The 20,006-nt window shown below is 34.5% G+C and overlaps 1 protein-coding gene across 1 annotated transcript; it reads right to left on the bottom strand.

Annotated features, from left to right (window-relative positions):
- Nucleotides 1-4,527: 4,527 nt before the first annotated feature.
- LOC104723896 (uncharacterized) lies at nt 4,528-5,779 on the bottom strand. Its single transcript, XM_010442338.2, has 3 exons — nt 5,496-5,779; nt 4,945-5,375; nt 4,528-4,851 (listed from the first exon to the last, which is right to left on the bottom strand). Exons 1-3 carry the CDS (start codon nt 5,625-5,627, stop codon nt 4,770-4,772), a joined length of 645 nt encoding a protein of 214 aa, XP_010440640.2. The 5' UTR covers nt 5,628-5,779; the 3' UTR covers nt 4,528-4,769.
- Between the last annotated feature and the right edge of the window lie 14,227 nt (nt 5,780-20,006).

Genomic DNA, 20,006 nt, shown 5'->3' with positions numbered 1-20,006 from the left:
ACAATGTCAAAAAAAAAAAAAAAAATTGAAAATACAAGGTATATTCTCAAATTCTTTAAATAATAATATAGATTTCAAATTATTTGTAAGATTTGGGTTTTACCACCAAATTAGTTTTAAATTAGATTTAGCAAATTTAACTTACCAAAAAAAAAAAAAAGAACTTTGGCAAAGAGTGTAAAAACATAGGGTAAATTAGGAAACTTGGTGTAAAAACTAAAAACACATGAGTTTATGTATAATGACTTTTTTGTGAAACAGATGGAGTATTCAAACTAAAAATATTTCGAATTTTTTTTAGAAATTTAAAAAATACAGTATAACTTTAAAGAACTTGTGGTACACCTTATGTTTTACTGGAAATGACATTTTAGTCTTGAATAAAAATTCAAAAAAAAAAGTAATTTGATTAACTAGTTTTTACAAATATTATTTATTTGGTCCAAATGTCAGATAATGATGAACTTAAAACTCACAGTTATGATAATAATAAATTAAATAATTATATACATATATATATAATATATATATTTTATTTAAATACGTTATAAATATATTTATTTTAAAAATAATTACGAATAAAATTTGAAGTTGTTTTTTAAAAAATATGTTAATTTTTATATTATAAACAAAAATAGTTATCGCGATTTGTAACAAATAAATCAATAAAAAAAATCGACAATGTAAAAAATCAATTAACCAAAATATAAGTTGACAGTTTTAATATATGTCACTTGAGAAGAAAATTAAGTTGAAAAAATAAAATGTAAGTCAATAATTCAAAAAAGTAACCTTATTAATAAGTCAATGTAAAATAAAAATAATATTACAAAGAATAAACAAGCCAACGGAATACAACAAATTAATGGTATTATATACTACGTACCGCTTTTCACATTTTTACCATTTAAATATTTTTACCGCATCGCATATAGTTTTTTCACCGTTCAATATTGTGTGGCACTGCTTATTTATATATTAACTGCACTTGTTCAACTTTGCCGTAGTAAAACTGCCTTACATTTCTATAATTGTTTGTCCCACACCACCTCACCATTTGAAACTTATGTTATTATAAACAGAAACATTTTAACAATATAATATAATTTTACCTAATCACGTAAAAACTCAATTGGTGATTACATCGTGATGATGAATAACGTATTGTAAAACAATAAGATAAATCTATACGTGTCTATTTCTATACAAGTGAACTAGGATCAGACAGCGCGGGAGAATATTTACAGAGATACATATAATTCATAATATGAGTATATATTTGTAAAAAGAACCTTTTAAAAAATTGTAAAAATTGCATTTCTAAAAATTACACATTCACAATGTAAAGATTGCATTCGTAAAAATTACACACTCACCAGTGAGCTAAATCTTTTTACATGTTCTGAGCCGTTGAAAATTATATATATATATATATATATATATATATCTTCAAAATGAATTTGATTAATTACTCCAATAATTATTATAGGCAAAGTAGACCTATATATAGATTTTAAGATGTTCTAACCCACTGAAAAACTACATATATCTAATACTAAAAAATATATGTAGTTTGATATATGGGTTTGATATAATTACAATTTTTGATGTTCCTGCAAAATACTAAAAAATATTAATTTACATAATATTGGATAAACAACTTATTGCAAACACATAGAGGGGATGATTAAAGGTACATGAATTAAACAAATAGCTATAAAAAATGATTAAAGGTACATGAATTAAACAAATAGCTATAAAAAATGATTGAAAAAATTACATGAAATCGATTAAAAAGTTATATTACCTTAAGAGAAGTGATTTGCTCTACACCTGAAAAGATTATAAAATTAAAAAGTTTAGCTATGACATATGTACTAAACAATGAAAATAATAAATCATTTTCTTGCAAATTCAAAATAAAAAAAAATTTCAAATGATAAATTATCTATAATATAGATGAACAACTATGATAATAAAAATGAGAAAGAGATACTTTCAAGATGCAAATGATCGATTATCAATTATCAATTTATAGGCTAAGAAGAGTCGGCTAATCATGATCAAAAATTAGATTTAATAAAATCAAATCTTTTGAAATTTAAAAATATAATGCAATGAAAATATATGTGGAATATTGTGTATTACCTGTTTCGATTATATATATGGGATGCACAATATTTTATTGTATTAGATATGTTTACATATGTAAAATTTGGATTTTTAATGCTTGATTCTAATTTAGCAAATTATCTTAAAATATGTCACCAAATTAAATAGCTTGATTTTACTGTATTAAATATGTTTACATATGTAAAATTTGGATTTTTAAATGCTTGATTTTAATTTAACGACTTATATTAAAATATGTCACCAAATTAAAATAGCTTGATTTTATGGTAAAAACTTTAAATGATTTCCAAAAATTTTGGATAGATTTTATTTTTAAATTATATTATCGTTATTTTTTAATTGTTATGTCAAGGCTAATTATTTGGGTGATTGATTATATTCTAATTTCCTTATTATCTCTAAACAATTTTTAAATATGGTTAGTTCTTCATAATCCAAATAATTAACATTAAATATTTTTAGGATTTGAATATAATAGTAGTTGTTACGTTAGATACAAAATCTTCACCATTTAGATTTTTTGGTTACAGTCACTTATGGATATTATTTAAATTCTTTCTTCTTTCAATATTTCGATATTAATTTGAAATATTTATGGAATATTTTTTTACCATTTGTTGCGGCAATTAATGATTTATTTTATTTAGATTTTAATCCATTGTAAGCTGAATATAAAGTTCGTTGTTAAGTTAAACTCTATAATTTAACATAGTCCGATGAATTACTTGGTCTAGTTTTTTTTTACTTGGTCTAGTTTACAACCCATTTTTTAATCTGATTTTTTAGTAAATAATAAATTACAAAAGTACCCTTGTCTTCTTCCTTCAGATCCGACTATTACAGATCTGATTATTAAAAAAAAAATTCACTCTAACACTTGATTTTTTCACGATTTTGATGAGTTCTGTACAGAAATATGTTAAATCTATCTATTAACCATTGATTTATGAGTCAAAAATAAAAACATGGCATAATTCCGGTGAATCACCACCGGTAAGTGCCTTCTCCGACGTCCTTCTTTGACGAAGGATGAATCGTGAGGGAAAAGGGAACTTGAATTCTCCAATTTACATATGAGAATTTTTTTTTTTAACATTACATATGAGATTTTAAAATTATGTTTATTGGGATAAAACTGAAAAAAAAAAAACTCACCCGTTAACCCGTTTTAGAGGACGCGGATCTTTTTGACCCGGATCCATTTCTGTTGATTACGATTACCCGATTTCAAATTTCCGGGCCGTCAGACATTGTATTTTTTGGTCGCCGGGGACATTTTCTTCTGAAAGGTAAGTTGTACTTCTCTTTTACTATAATAGAGATATATTACTTTCTCCACTAGTACATTGATCCTTCTATTCATAGTGGTTAAGAAGTAAATTACTTGAGGGATAAAGAGAAGATGAAGGTAAAAATAAAATACTTAAAGGTGAAGTAAACAGTCAAATTAAAGATGATAGTGATGGATAATCATCATTATCTACCAATAGAAGTTCCTGCCAACTAGTTTTTCCGATATTAGCTACCTGTGCTGGATGCCATGTATGCATGCATGTTGTGTACCTAACCTTGCAAATTAGCTTACTTTGGCAGAGGAATTTTGTTGAGAGTATGGCCGATATCCGATCCTTTGGTAATTAATACTCCTACCTGTTCTGTTCTGCAATGCAGGTACATATCTTAATTGTTGAAATTCAATCTTTCATTAATCTTCAAATTGGTAAATAGGAATATTGAAAGAAGAAAGTGATGAAGTTGTGACAGAGATCGTAGCAAGAGAGAAGAAGAAACGAGAGAAGGAGAAGAGACAAGTGAGAAGGCTTTTGGTTAAGGAAGAAAAGAGAAATGGAGTTGGGCCAGATTTCATATTAGCCCACTAACGTAAATGGTTTTTGTTATGTTTACAAAACCATAGGAAGCTCATATATATTAGTGTAATGTGTATAATCAAAGTTAATAAGAAAGTTTAAGAAATAAAGTGGCTAAACCTAGTACTGTTCAACATTAATGAACCCTTCTCTCAGTAAGTTGTGTATTAATACTTATAGGCATCTAAGTGCGTTGTAACAGTGAGATCTACGAATTTTAAACGTCATGTACCATATGTAAAAGTTTAATGAATAGCATTCAATTATAATGGAAAACTTCTCTTGTATACAGCTTAGAGGGTCACATTTGATTTCGGTGATCTATATTTTCAATTTCCCTTGGTGGTGAAAACTTTGAGAGTGTCCCGTTTAAGTAAACCAGAGAACTTCTTGAGGTCGTTCTTGGGTCTCACAACTCTTTCGTCATGTTTGGTAGCTACAGTTTTCTCATTCTTATTTTTGCCAGTTAACAACTTAGTCATATGTGTCTCTTTGATGTTCTCTCATCAGCAGTGGCCTAATTAGATGATTGGTGAACATGGCAGATATATATATGATTAATTACTATTAAAGAGTCTTAAAGTGGAACATTGTGGTGTTTCCAAACTAACTTATTACGAAGGATCAACTTAATAATTAAGGGTGAACTCATACTATTAGAACACCTAAAAACCATGCATATCTAAGAACCTTATTGTTTTCTTTTCATACTAGGTAGTAGCAATCAGAATCTTTTCAAAGGCAGAAGCCTTTCCCCGAAGCGTGTGTTCAGAATTTTCGATTAGTGAAGAAATCCATGAAAGTGGCGATGTGCAAGTGCTTCTCGTAATGGTATTGCTCCATCATGTGACTACAAAAAAAATAGAAAAAAAAAAACGGATTAAGGACATATGTATGAAATAACATATTTGTTTAAATGGAAACCCAGACAATATATACTTACGTCCCCGCGTAGTAACCAGCTAATTCCCATGCAGAGACAAGTTCTTGGTAGTCCGATGTCGGCAAAGCTTTGGGCGAGTCATCGTACAATGACTCTAAGATAAGCCCAGCCTTGTAGGCGGCAGACCTAAAGGCATTCACAACCTGAGGGAAATCAATGGTATGGACTAGACCTGCATTGTCGACACCTCGATTCCATCCCTCGTTAAAGTTGTCCAGTAGGATCCCTGGCGGATTGTTGTAGACTGTTGTGTTTGGGTTAGGGTTTGCATTTGTAGTTGCTGCGACTCTTTTTCCTTCAAGGAAAGCCTCTTGGACCTTCCATTGAATCGCTACACAAGATGCTGTGCATTCTAAGTCAATGGAGTCAGTAGAATTATCTGAGTCAGAACCTGTACCAGAAGCGGTTGTGGATCCAGAACCAGAACCAGGCTGCAACATTCGTAAAAATAAGTCAATAATTAACATTGGATGGACCAGCCCTAGATCATTACACAGACTTACAAAAATTGAAAATGATAGAAGAAGAAGAAGAGAAACAGTGAAGATTACGTTGGTGATTGGTTCTTCGTCAGCCATTCTTCTGAGCAAGAAAGATGCAGTTGGAACAAAATGCGATGTATTTGTTTTCTTGGGTCTCTTTGAGTTAGAATATAAAGAGAATATATAGATAATTAATTGCATTGCCCAAACAATAATAATAATAAAATGTTTTGACGAGAAGAAGGAATATAATATATCAGATTACATGACAAGAGGCTTGACGACAAAATATTTGTCAAAGGAAGAGAAAACGATTTTTTGGCCAATTAGATCATCAATTCAATTCATCATCCCCTTTACAATTATGAAATATGTAAACCAGCAATATCAATTGTCAACACGTAATTTTTTTCTTTTGTCCTCCACACGTAACTTAAATCTCATTAAAGTAAAAGTCACCCTAAATTTTTTACATTACTAATTTGTAGATAGATAATTTCGAAAATGAATACTTTGTTTAGTAACATTCGAGTTAACAAAGACATGAAAAAGTAAAAAAAAAGATGAAAAATATGAAAATTTCAAGTTAAGGACACTTAACTCCAACAGCAAGCTAATTTCGATATACGTGTTTATTTATTTATTTTTTTACTACAGTAATTTGAAAATTACTGTTCTTCTTTTTGAAAAATTACCATATTAATATCCCTACTATTTATTTATAGTGGTGTGAAAATTTAAAACAAAGAAACGAAATGAAAGTTTACCACCCAAAAAAAAAATCCTATAAATAATAATAAAGTTAAGGCCACTTGACTCAAACAGATAGGTAATCTCAAATATGTGTTTATTCCAGATCTAAAAGCTTCACGTCTGAATTGAATCTGTCCACTGTCCACGTATGACTGCAATATCTTCATGAAGGTGATAAAGATATGATAGCATCACTTCATCTAACTTCATAGTTCATACTTCATACCATTTTCATAATCTTTTGATTGAGTAACAAAATGGTAAATATTCAGCGATTGGCATTGTCATTTTTTTTTTTTTTTTAATCATCAGATTTGGAATAGAGTAAACAAATATTCAAATTTCTCTAAGGATTATAGAATTATTAGTAGCCGTACTCCAAAGGCTTACTAAAATGCTAAAATGATACCCACAATAATATTTACTAATTTCGGTGTTTTGCAGTGCTACAAAGACAAGTTGATATACATGAGATAACTGAGTCATGTACAAGTTTGTTTGAAAGAGAGTTTTGTTTTGTTGCAAACTTACACTGAATCATCAAGGCTTACACATTCCTTCCTCGCAGGATTCGCAGCACAATGCAATGGTGACTCCTTTTTCTTTCTTCTTTTTGTCAACCGACTTGACCTTTTTGCTCTAGCATCCAGAAGAACTTTAAAACATTTCATCTAGGAACAAACTCAACCAGGGTAAGTTAGTTAGGTGGTCCAAACCCGTTCTATAAACCCACATGGTAAGGGCATATAGATTGCTCGTTTACAAAAACCAAAAAAGAGCTTCCCACTAAAATCACATAGACGATGCAGTGGGGAAATTATAATGCTCCAAAGAGAACGACATACCTTGGCATATTCACATACAATCTCCAGTGCTTTCCTTCCCTCGAAGAGTTCTTCATCTTTGTTACCACCAGATGCCAAGGACATTTTCAGACCCTGATTGGTTAAGATAAATCAATGCACAATGAGTTTACGAGCTACCCTCGGGCAGTAATCCTCAAATATAAGGATAAAAATTTCAGACAAAGTAGTTTACCTCGACATCACTGAGAGTCAAAGTATCCATTGCTGCACCCAGCTTTTTCAACACATCTTCATCATTCCAGTACCTAACACCCCGGAAACAGATTCTTTTAGCTATACACAGAACACAAACGTTATAGTAGTTTCTATAAAAAACTAATGATATAAAACAAAACAAAAGTACTTGAACATAGCAGAAGGGCCAGCAGCCTCTATTTCAGATAGTATAGGTTCCAACTCTGGATCTTTTTTCATTCGTGCCATACACTTGTCTGATGCTTCAGTATTCCAGAGAGTCTCCAGAGACAGAGCCCTTTCTGAAATCTAAGACAAAGAAAATGTCAGGATTCGAGACCCCACACACAACGGATAAAAAAACAGTTAAAAGACTTTAATAAAGCAGAGCTTCTATATTACCTGAACCAAGAAGTGGTTACGAAGGCGCTCGGTCATTTTCTTAATTTTAGGGTTACTCAAAGCTTGACGCATTGTGTTGGTAATTGATCAAACTCAGAACAGTTACCTCCTGCGTCCATGCAGTTGGGAAATTTCTCCCAAGCTCCTCAGTTAATTGGATAAATCCAGGATCTCTATCCATTTTCTCAGTCATTTCCTTGATGATTGCTTTCTATTATACCAATTTAATTTAAACCGTCAACAAAACGCATATTTTGACCAACTTACATTATATATAAATCTATAAACAAAGAATAGAAAAAGGGGAGTTACATCGAAAAGACAGGCCATGCCTTGGAAATATAAAGCATTGGATTTAATCTCGCTTGAATGCATCAAATCAACTACTGATACAAAATCCAGACCAAAAAAAGAAAAAATCACTACAATTTAAGAATAAAAAAAAAAAAAAAATCAGTTATCGGATATGACTTAAAAAGATCGAGATATACCCGAAGGGAGAGTTCGCGTTGAACTTGAAGCCATCGGATAACAATAAAAAAAAAAACCCTAGAAATAAAAAATACATTCAAGAGAAACCAAATACAATTATAAAGAGGATTATTGGAACTGAAAAATGATCCATGGAATCCAACGGCAAAAAGAAGGCGGTGAAGGGAGGGAGACGATACCTATCACTATTGTTTATACTGAGGATTGCACAACACTAAACAATAATGATTTTTGGGGGAAGAGTGAAGTTTGTTCTTTTATAACGATAAAGATATGAGGTCGTCACTAAAACGAGTCAAGATCGTGCTCGTCAGTTCACAGGAGAACCGACAAGTGAGTCACGACGAGTTCGGAAGCTAACGGAAATTATACAGAAAACAATAACTGTGATTAGACGCAAAGTTTTGCTCTCGGGGTATTGTACGTGAGTCTGATGATGATTCCCAATGGATACTGTTTCTTTGTATAGTGGACTGTTGACCGAGGGTTTTCTAGGGTTTCCATCGTGAATTCCCGAAATTGCCCTTTACGGATCATTAGTGACTTGCATCCAATTTTGTCGGGCCGAAATCGCAATTATCTTGTCTTGTTGGGCCGAGTGGCATGTTGGGCGCAGCCCATGTCCAACAACTATCAATCAATTGAAGCGAACGATGAAGATGGAGAGTGCAGAGGATATCTTTCTGGCAAAGGCAACAAAAGAAAAAAAAAACATTTATTCTTTTTCAATTTAGTATAAAGTTATAATGGGCCTACAGTATGCCCGATTGGGGGCAATAGGCCCGATCACACTTTCATGCACTACGAGTATCCAAGAGATACTCAAATTTTAAAATTTTATGCTCTCCAAGACTCTGATACTTCATAATTTGAAGTTTTGAATATTGGTACTCTTTGCATTTCAATCCCTAAAATTATATATTTCATAACTAATCTTTCAAATTATTTTGGACTGTAATTAATGTTTTATGACTTATGAGTTAATATTGTGTATAACATTTTAATGTCTGTTTTAGAGTTATTTATAAAAGTTTTATGATTTTAAAATAATTATGAACAATATAATGAAAAATACATATTTTAAAAGCTTCATATTTGAAGTATACTCTTAAAGAAAAAATCCCTTATACTTTATGTTTGATGTTTGAAAACTCTAAATAGCAAGTAACCCTTGGATATGCTCTAAACAGTTCTATATGATCACTTTTTATTTTTTCTTGTTACCATGTTAACCTAGAGCTTGAATTATACTGTTCGCATAAAACATGTTGACCTATATAGCATGAGTGCTATATAAGGATGAAAAAAGTTTGAAAACAAGATCAAAATCTAATATATTAAAGGAGAAGTCGAGAGAGCTTACAACCAATCTCACAAAAATTGACCTCCTTTGCCTTTAATGAAAAATACCCTTAAAAATATTTCGTAGAAGCTTTTCCTCTCTATTTAGGTTGCTGAAACGCACCACATTCATCCTCAGACTTAAAATTACTAATTTGCCATTAATGAGATTCAAAATTGGACATTTTTACCCTTTTCTAAGTTTTAAAAAATTAAAAAACGAAAATTTAAAAAAAAAAACAAAATTTGTTTTACAAAATCGAAAATCTAATATATTTACACAATATCTCTTTTTTTAAAAATGGAATATAAATATTAGAATATATTACGAATATTTGTTTAAAGAAAATATCTATTTTTTAAAATATTAAAATGGTAAAGAAAATTATGACGATTTTTCTTTCAAACTATATATATATAGAGGCTCAGCCAAAATAGTAGAAGTCGGATTCATAAAGCTAAACCTATATTTTGAGAGTATAATGTTTCTTTTGTATTATTTTGGTTTTAATGTTTTTTTTTTTTCATATTGATGTACTATCCATATGCTTTGGTGCTTTGCATGATTAATTTTTATGCTGCTATAGTTTTTAATTATTATGTTGAATCATATCAAGAGTTTTACTCATTTTGTACTGTTTGGTTGTGTTTTAGGTGTACCTTCCATGGACCATGGATGTTTTTTGTATATCAAAAACAAGATTGGAAGAACAAGTTGATGAAGCAAGCAAAAAAATCAAATCGGTAAAGTATTTTTAATAATTGTTTTTATTTGTTTTTTTTTTATAGTGGTGATTGTTATTCAATTTTATTCTCTTGGTTAAACATGATCATATTTTTATTCCATGATTTTTTATTCAACAAGCAAATGAGCAAACACAACTTTTGACAATTTTATATGATTCATCGGATTCTATTTTTTATGTTTTTTTTAGTGGTTGTTTGGAAAGCAAGATCAAGCAATCATAGACTTTGTCTATGGATTCTCCATCTTTAAAAAATATAGGTTGTATTATTTTCTATATTTTGTTTTGTAGTTTAGTAATTTGAAATAAAATTTTATATGTAACTTAATAAATATTTTTATGTTTCAGTTGAATTCATGGATGATCATTTATCATAATTGTAGATCTACAAAACTGAATATAATGAAATTCAGGTATTAATTTTTGCTAATCTGAATCTTTATTTTTTTAAAATAATATTGTTGCAAATTATGGTGGATTCTGTTCATAACAAATTTATGGTAATTTTCTCAAAACTTGGATTCCTTTCTGTTTACAAAAAGATTTAAATTATAATTCTATTTATATGTAACCTATTACATAATTTTTTTTGTTTCAGTTGAATTCATGGATGATCATTGATCATAATTGTGGATCTACAAAATTGAATATAATGAAATTCAAGTATTAATTTTTGCTAACCAAAATCCTTAATTTTTTAAAATAATATTGTTGCTAATATTTTTTGTAATGATTATAGTTACACAAAATTATGGTGGATTCTATTCATAAAAAAAATTATGGTAATTTTCTAAAAAATTTGATTTCTTTCTATTTACAAATAAATTAAATGTTTGTTATGACTAATATTTAAATAAATTTTTGTGACTAATATATCTTCATAAATATTTGTGACTAATATTCCTTCTTTCTCTTAAATTGATAGAAAGAATAAGGAAGGAATATTAATTGGATTCGAGACTTTATATCTCAGAGATTTTCAAGAAGGAAAGAGATAAAGGAAGATTAGGAAGACCTCGTGGTTCAGTCGGAGGTGTGCGGGCTGTTCCGACAGTGCACGGGAAACCTTGGCTGACGGTATTTAGTCCGGTCGGGGACGTGCGGGCCGTGTTGACGGTGGCACGGAGGTCCTTGACAGTTGGACGGTTTTGCGGGATTCGAGGACGAATCCATATTGGTGGGGGAGAATTGTAACATCCGCGAACCGGATTTTGTGATTTTGAAAGGAGTGTCGATCGACACCCTAGTGGCATCGATCGACACCACTAATTTCTGGGTTTGGCCGGTTTGATTAATCGCCGAATTGGTTCGGTTTGGTTCAATTAAATCCCTAAATCGTGTTATAAGCGTCTAAGGACGAGTTTAAGGGTTTTTGGGAAGTTATTTGGTCGCCGCTTAGTGAAAGAAAGAGAGAAAAGAGAGAGAAACGTTCTTGAGTTTTTCTGGGCTTGTTCTTGGAGATTTTGGAGAGATCTGAGGCAGTAGAAGTGTTAGCTGTTGCTGGACACGAAGGGGGAGCTTCTGGGGGTGTTGTTTTCCACGTTTCTCATTTCAATCTTCCTGTTCTTGAGGTGAGTGCTTGACCATGGTTGATCTAAGCATGAGATCTCTCTTGTTTGTGTGTTTTCTTTGCTGTTTGTGTTGTTTTGTTGCTTGGGTTGGTTGCTTTTGTGATTCCCAGTGATTTTCTGAGGTAATTAGGTGAGTTTGAGACGGATGCGAGATGATTGGGAAGGAGAGTTCGATGTTCGGTTTCGTGCAGATCGTGTCTGCAGAGGAGGCCTCGATCGACACTAGGAAGCATCGGTCGACACCATTTGGAGTGGCATCGGTCGACACTGTTTAGCATCGGTCGACACCATTGTTTGTAGCATCGATCGACACCGCGAGGCATCGGTCGACACTGGTCTCAGTCGAGACTTGTTTCCTGGTTTGATGTATTGTTGTGTGTTGTTTGTTTTGCTTAAACTTGAGGGTCTCATATGCTTGTGTGTATAACCCAGTAGATGGGAGGACGACCTCACTAAGTATTTATGATAATACTTACGCATCTCAATTGTTGTTTGTGGTGTGCAGGTATGTGACGTGGAATCATGGCGATGAGGAGGAGGATGAACTAGGGTATTGTTTGTGTGTTGTTGGTCTTTGTTATATTGTTTAGGATGGAACCTTGGATAGAGATATGTTAGGTTGCTGGATAGAATGGATAGAAATGTTATTGTATTGGTTTTGTATTATTGATATGTTTCCGCTGTGTATGTAATTGGATGTTGGTTTATTATTGGTTGGCTACTGTGTGTGGGATGGTTTGTTTAATTAAGTAGTATGGGGTACTTAATTATATATTGTATTTAATTATTAAAATGGAAAAAAAAAAGTCGGGTTGTTTCATTTTGGTATCAGAGCCTTTACGGTTCTAGGATGGTTAAATGGATGGTTAGAGCGGTTAGGAATTTAATTGGGTGAATTATTTTCCTTTTTGCTTGATGCATGATGTTGTGTGATGGAATTGATTATGAGTAGTTAGTCAATTTGTTTGCGGTATGGAGTCCTAGTATCATCTTCTTCGAGCCTTCAATGAGATTCCACGGTAAGATGTGTACTCTATGTGCGGTTTTTGAATTGTGTGCTTAGCCTTCTGTTCTGGGTAGTGCAGATGGCTAGAGAGGGTGCTGTTGGTCGCGGTCGTGGTCGTGGGCGTGGTCGTGGTCGTGGTCGTGGTCGGGGACGAGGTCAGGTTCTTCAGGCCAGTGTGAGTGTAGCCCAGAGCATGGCCAGTGAGGAGGTGGCGGAGTCACAGGTTCATCCTAGTGTGTCTGGAGACCAGGCTGGTTTGGGTGACGGCAGGGCGGATGGGCCCGGTGTCGGTCATGGTGTTGCCCCGGGTGTGGGGGTTGCAGCGGGAGGTGCTCCAGGCAGGGAGGATGTCTTGATGGACTTGCTAGCTCAGGTTTTGCAGCGACTTCCAGCAGTTGTGCCGCCAGTGGTTGGTGGGCAGGATCCAGTAGTGCCGCCAGTGGTTGGTGGGCAGGGTCCAGTAGTGCCGCCAGTGGGTGGTGGGCAGGGTCCAGCGGTGCAGCCTGTGGCGGGTTTGCAGGCAGGTGTGCAGCCGGGGGCCGAGGTAGTGGATGCTCAGTATGTGCGGATGATGGAGCAGCTGCGGCATGTGGGAGCTGGGTATTTCTCAGGAAGTCCGAGTGTAGCGGATGAGTGGAGAGAGCGGATGGAGGATATCTTCCTTTCGCTTAGGTGTCCCGACCGGTACAAGGTGGATCTGGCAGTGTTTTACTTGTCAAGAGATGCTCGTGTGTGGTGGAGGTCGGTGACAGCACGGAGGGTGCAGCGGGGTATGTCTTGGGGAGATTTTGTGGGGGAGTTTAACTCCAAGTATTTTCCTCAGGAGGCTCTTGATCGTATGGAGGCACGGTTCTTGGGTTTGACTCAGGGGGACCGTACAGTGCGGGAACTGGATGCAGAGTTTAGTCGGCTTGTGGGGTATGCAGGCCGGGCTTGGGAGCCAGAGTCGGCTCAGGTGCGGAGGTTCTTGCTGGCTTTGCGAGATGATCTGAGGACTCGGTGCAGAGTGAGGAGCTATGCCACAAGGGCGGAGCTGGTTGAGGTTGCAGCTGGGATAGAGGATGATTTGAGGTCACAGTTAGTGGTGGTCAGTCCAGCGGTTCGTTCAGAGGAGACATTGGAGCAGAGCATTCCAAACAAGGATAGGCAGTTGGAGCAAAGGCGTAAAAGGAAGCGGGAAGAGACGACAGTGGCAAACCAAGGTGGCCAGAGAGGTTATGGGAGCGGGAGCATGGATCACGTGTCGGAAAGCGGGGCCAGGGGAGGTGATTCGCAGGAGTACCGTCGAGTGTGTTATCATTGCGGGGAGGAAGGGCATATCAGGCCTTTCTGTCCTAAGAGGAGGCAGATGATGGAGGTTGCGGCGCAGCCGAAGGGAGGACCGGGTGTCCATTCCGGCGCTTAGTTTTAGCTTATGTATTCTTTCTTTCATTATGTATTTTCATTTGGAGTTGTAAACGATTATTGCATTTGAGGTTCTAATAAAAGTTGGAGTTCTTTGGTTTTGGGATTTGTGAAAAATCACTGGAAAGGAAATAGCACGAGAGTCTATAAATGGAAAGTTTCCATAAATAGAAGGTTGCTATAAATGGAAAGTTTCTAAAAATAGAAGTTTCCAGAAATGGAAAGTGTTGAGGTAGATCTAGTCGGGAGATACTCGTTGACATCGGACTTATTTGCTCAGGATTGTGTGGGCCCAACTCATGTGATACCGATAGATCAATGGACTTTGTGGCCAGAGAGTGGGAGTGGTATGTTTGCTTCGGATGACGATCCGTGAGCGCGCTTTAGGGTGACGACCTTAGAGCGGGATTTTGAGACTCCCTGGATACCGTAGCTGTGAGCCGTGGCTCGGCAGTGAGCCGTGGCTCGGCAGTGAGCCGTGGCTCGGCAGTGAGCCGGTATGTCTCGAGGGTTGCGACCCGAGAGCGGGGGGAGTGGGCATGTGAGACTCCCTGGATACCGTAGCTGTAGGCTGTGGCCTGGCAGTGAGCCGGTATGACTCGAAGGTTGCCACCTGAGAGCGGGGGGAGTGTGTGTGTGAGTGACTTCCTGGATGCCGTAGCTTAAGGCGGTTGGCCTGATAGCAAGCCGGCATGATTCGTTGGTTGCGACCACGGACGGGAGAAGCACTGAGTTGTGAGCAAATAGTGTCTTTGATGTGAGTATATTGACTAGAGGGAGACCTCGTGGTTCAGTCGGAGGTGTGCGGGCTGTTGCGACAGTGCACAGGAAACCTTGGCTGACGGTATTTAGTCCGGTCGGGGACGTGCGGGCCGTGTTGACGGTGGCACGGAGGTCCTTGACAGTTGGACGGTTTTGCGGGATTCGAGGACGAATCCATATTGGTGGGGGAGAATTGTAACATCCGCGAACCGGATTTTGTGATTTTGAAAGGAGTGTCGATCGACACCCTAGTGGCATCGATCGACACCACTAATTTCTGGGTTCGGCCGGTTTGATTAATTGCCGAATTGGTTCGGTTTGGTTCAATTAAATCCCTAAATCGTGTTATAAGCGTCTAAGGACGAGTTTAAGGGTTTTTTGGGAAGATATTTGGTCGCCGCTTAGTGAAAGAAAGAGAGAAAAGAGAGAGAAACGTTCTTGAGTTTTTCTGGGCTTGTTCTTGGAGATTTTGGAGAGATCTGAGGCAGTAGAAGTGTTAGCTGTTGCTGGACACGAAGGGGGAGCTTCTGGGGGTGTTGTTTTCCACGTTTCTCATTTCAATCTTCCTGTTCTTGAGGTGAGTGCTTGACCATGGTTGATCTAAGCATGAGATCTCTCTTGTTTGTGTGTTTTCTTTGCTGTTTGTGTTGTTTTGTTGCTTGGGTTCGTTGCTTTTGTGATTCCCAGTGATTTTCTGAGGTAATTGGGTGAGTTTGAGACGGATGCGAGATGATTGGGAAGGAGAGTTCGATGTTCGGTTTCGCGCAGATCGTGTCTGCAGAGGAGGCCTCGATCGACACTAGGAAGCATCGGTCGACACCATTTGGAGTGGCATCGGTCGACACTGTTTAGCATCGGTCGACACCATTGTTTGTAGCATCGATCGACACCGCGAGGCATCGGTCGACACTGGTCTCAGTCGAGACTTGTTTCCTGGTTTGATGTATTGTTGTGTGTTGTTTGTTTTGCTTAAACTTGAGGGTCTCATATGCTTGTGTGTATAACCCAGTAGATGGGAGGACGGCCTCACTAAGTATTTATGATAATACTTACGCATCTCAATTGTTGTTTGTGGTGTGCAGGTATGTGACGTGGAATCATGGCGATGAGGAGGAGGATGAACTAGGGTCTCGTTTGTGTGTTGTTGGTCTTTGTTATATTGTTTAGGATGGAACCTTGGATAGAGATATGTTAGGTTGCTGGATAGAATGGATAGAAATGTTATTGTATTGGTTTTGTATTATTGATATGTTTCCGCTGTGCATGTAATTGGATGTTGGTTTATTATTGGTTGGCTACTGTGTGTGGGATGGTTTGTTTAATTAAGTAGTATGGGGTACTTAATTATATATTGTATTTAATTATTAAAAAGGAAAAAAAAAAGTCGGGTTGTTTCAAATCTTTTGTGATCTCGAAAAAATCTCATAGGGTTGATGTTAATCCCCGGAAATCCCATGTTATTCCGGCTGGATACTCTATCACTAAAAGGAGGAACAAAGATTCTAAATAAGACAAAAGGTCCAGACAATTAAAATGTATATATATTGAAAATATAAACGAGTAAATTTAATAAATTATTTTTCTTTCACTTTTAAAAATAAACTGTTTAAAAAACGAATTATTATGTTTTAAACGAAAATTAGAAAATCTCAAAAACAAAATAATTGAATCCCATTTAAATTATTAAAAATAGAAAATAAATACTATTTTTGAAGATTAAATTATAGCTTCTCCTTTAGTTAATTCTTTTCCATTTACATTTTTGTTGGAATCCTTTTTAGCCTTATAATTAATTTACTTTTTGGTTTATTAAATTAGTTGAACTATTATTTTAAAATATATTTGCCCACACAAATTTATAAAAGAATTGAATTAGTGATATATTTGACCACAAAAACAGTTTAGACAATAATTCTTTTTAAAAAAGTTTTTTCCCGCACAAGTCAAATTGTTATTTGGTTAATTGAATGTAATTTAAACAAAATTATAAATCAGTGTTTAACTTTACTGATGTAGGTCTAATGTCGAAACATGCTCAGATAGAAAATATATGTTTAACTGAAATAGAATTGATTTTGCGATCGAATGGACCGTCTTTTACGACTTTTGAGAAAATGCCTAAACCAGATAATAGTATGATGAACACATGTATAAATAGGCTTATCGCAGATGAGAGAATATATAAGCCTCATAAACAACATACATGAATTGTGAGTTGTTATCTATGCTAACTGAGGAGCAAAGACTTGGTTATGAAGAAATCATTCACTCTGTGAATCACGACAAATGTGGTATGTTTTTTGTTCATGGATTTGGTGGTATTGGAAAACTTTCTTGTGGACTATTCTTGGTGCTGATATAAGCTCTAAAGGTAATATTGTTCAAAATGTTGCTTCAAGTGGTATAGCTGCTTTGCTTTTGGAAGGTGGTAGAACGGCTCATTCAAGAATTGATATTCCAATCAATCTTAATGAATATTATGTGTGTACTATCGATGCCGAATCAGATCTTGCTGACTTAATTAGAGAAGCAAAGCTCCTCATATGGATATTGAAGTAATAATTTTAAGAAATACTAATATTAAATACATATCTAAAATTCCATCTTTATTTTTTTATTTACAGGTGAGGAGAGATGATATCTTAGGTCTGATAGTATTGAAACGTCAGATACAAGTGCTCATGATAATATGATCTACACTCAGGAATTTCTAAACAGTATACAAGTTTCTGGATTGCCAAGCCATGTTTTAACGTTGAAAATTGGAGCACCTTCATGTTGCTAAGGAATATAGATCCTAAAGGAGGTTTGTGTAACGGTACGAGGTTAATTATTACTCAGATGGCCAATCATGTAATCAAAGCAAGAATCTTGACAGGAAAAAAGGTTGGTGATAGAGTACTTATCCCTAGGATGTATGTTAGTCCACTTGATGCAAAGTTTCCCTTTCGTATGAGGCTACGACAGTTTCCTGTTACTGTGGCGTTTGCAATTACTATAAACAAAAGTCAAGGTCAGACGCTAGAACATGTTGGATTGTTTCTACCGAAACCGGTTTTCACGCATGGACAGCTTTATGTTGCATTCTCTCGAGTCACAACCAGAAAAAAAATTAAAGGTGTTAATTACAGATAAAGATGGAAAATGCCAGAATAAAACACTTAAATGTTATTTTCAAAGAGGTATTTGAGACTGTATAATGATGGTTTGTAGCTGGATAATCGTTTTGGATATTTAGACTTGAATTATATTTCTTCTCTTGAATATAGTGATTTTAAATATCTTTAACACTACCTCTATTTTATAGTCAGATATAAACTTTCACATTGGAGAAAACTATTTTCTAATTTAGACTTATTCTATATTATAAAATAATAGAAAAACACATTGTAGATGGTCTAAGAACATATTATTTAAAATTTTCACATGATTATATTTTATTTGGTTTCAACAATGTTGTTTGAAAACATATAATTGTTAGATGTATCATAAAGTGTATATATAATTTTACATTATATCTATTAACTACAAACTTTACCTTTAATCTGTAATTATATATACTAGGATGTCAGCCCATACGTTATCGTACGGGAAAATGAAAATTTAAAATGACTAACTTTATGGCAAATTTTGAGATCATTAACAAAGGGTGAAATCATTAATAAAAGAACAAATTTTTTTCTATCAAAGTCCATAAAATTTTGTATATATATAAAAACAAAAAAGTGTGAAAACAAAGAGGTGTGAAACAAAAAGATGTGAATACTAACAAGTGCGAAAACTAACAAGTACAAACATTGAAAGGTAGTGGTACGACGTAGAAACAAAATTGTTGGATCAAAACATTATAACTTTTTATAAACAAAGAGGTGTAAAACAAAAAAGTGTGAAAACTAATGTGTCCCAACATGGAAAGTTGGGTGTGCGACGAAGAAACACAATTGTTATATCGAAACTCTGAAATTTTTTAGATCAGTAACAAAGGGTGAGATCATTAAGAATACTCAAAGAAAAAAAACTCTTTTCAAAGTCCTTACAAATCTGTATATACATAAAAACAAAAAAGTGTGAAAACAAAGAGGTGTGAAACAAAAAGGTACGAAAACTAACAAGTTGAAACATTGAAAGCTAGGGGTACGACGAAGAAACACAATTGTTGGATTAAAACATTGCAAATTTATATAAACAAAAATGTGTAAAACAAAAAAGTGTGAAAACTAACGGGTGCCAATATGGAAAACTGGGGATGCGACGAAAAAACACAATTGTTGGATCGAAACTTTGCAACTTTTTTGATCATTAACAAAAGGTGAGATAATTAATAATACTCAAAGTACAAAAACTCTTTTCAAAGTCCATAAAGATATGTATATATATAAAGTTAAAGATATGTGAAGACAAATTGGTGTGAAACAAAAAGCTGTGAAACAAAAAGATGCGAAAACTAACAAGTGCAAACATTGAAAGGTAAGAGTATGACAAAGTAACATAATTGTTGGATCAAAACATTGCAACTTTATACAAACAAAAAGGTGTAAAACAAAAAAGTGTGAAAACTAACGGGTGCCAACATGAAAAGTTGGGGGTGCGACGAAGAAACACAATTGTTGGATCAAAACTTTGCAAATTTTGAGATCATTAACAAAGGGTGAGATAAATAATGATACTCAAAGAACAAAATTGTTGGATCACAACTTTGCAAATTTTGATATCATTAGCAAAGGGTGAGATCATTAATGATACTCAAAGAGCAAAAACTTTTTTCAAATGTCCATAAAAATCTGTATATATATAAAAACAAAAATGTGTGAAAACAAAGAGGTGTGAAACAAAAAGGTGTGAAACAAAAAGGGGCAAAAACTAACAAGTGCAAACATTGAAAGCTAGGGTTACGACGAAGAAACACAATTGTTGGATCAAATTGCAACTATATATAAACAAATAGGTGTAAAACAAAAAGGTGTGAAAACTAACTGGTGCTTACAGGGGAAGTTGGGCTACGACAAAGAAACACAATTGTTGGATCAAAACTTTGCAAATTTTGAGATCATTAACAAAGGGTG

This window comes from Camelina sativa, chromosome 2 (assembly GCF_030686135.1).
Source record: "Camelina sativa cultivar CO46 ecotype springtype chromosome 2, ASM3068613v1".
NCBI lineage: Eukaryota > Viridiplantae > Streptophyta > Magnoliopsida > Brassicales > Brassicaceae > Camelina > Camelina sativa.
Note: the sequence above shows the minus strand (reverse complement) of the source record. Positions and strands in the feature narration are given on the sequence as shown.

Coding starts and splice junctions, on each gene's coding strand:
- LOC104723896 (XM_010442338.2), bottom strand. CDS start 5,627: ATGCAATTAATTATCTATATATTCTCTTTATATTCTAACTCAAAGAGA. Junction 5,376..5,495: donor ACGAAGAACCAATCACCAAC/GTAATCTTCACT, acceptor CGAATGTTGCAG/CCTGGTTCTGGTTCTGGATC. Junction 4,852..4,944: donor GCTGGTTACTACGCGGGGAC/GTAAGTATATAT, acceptor TTTTTTTTGTAG/TCACATGATGGAGCAATACC.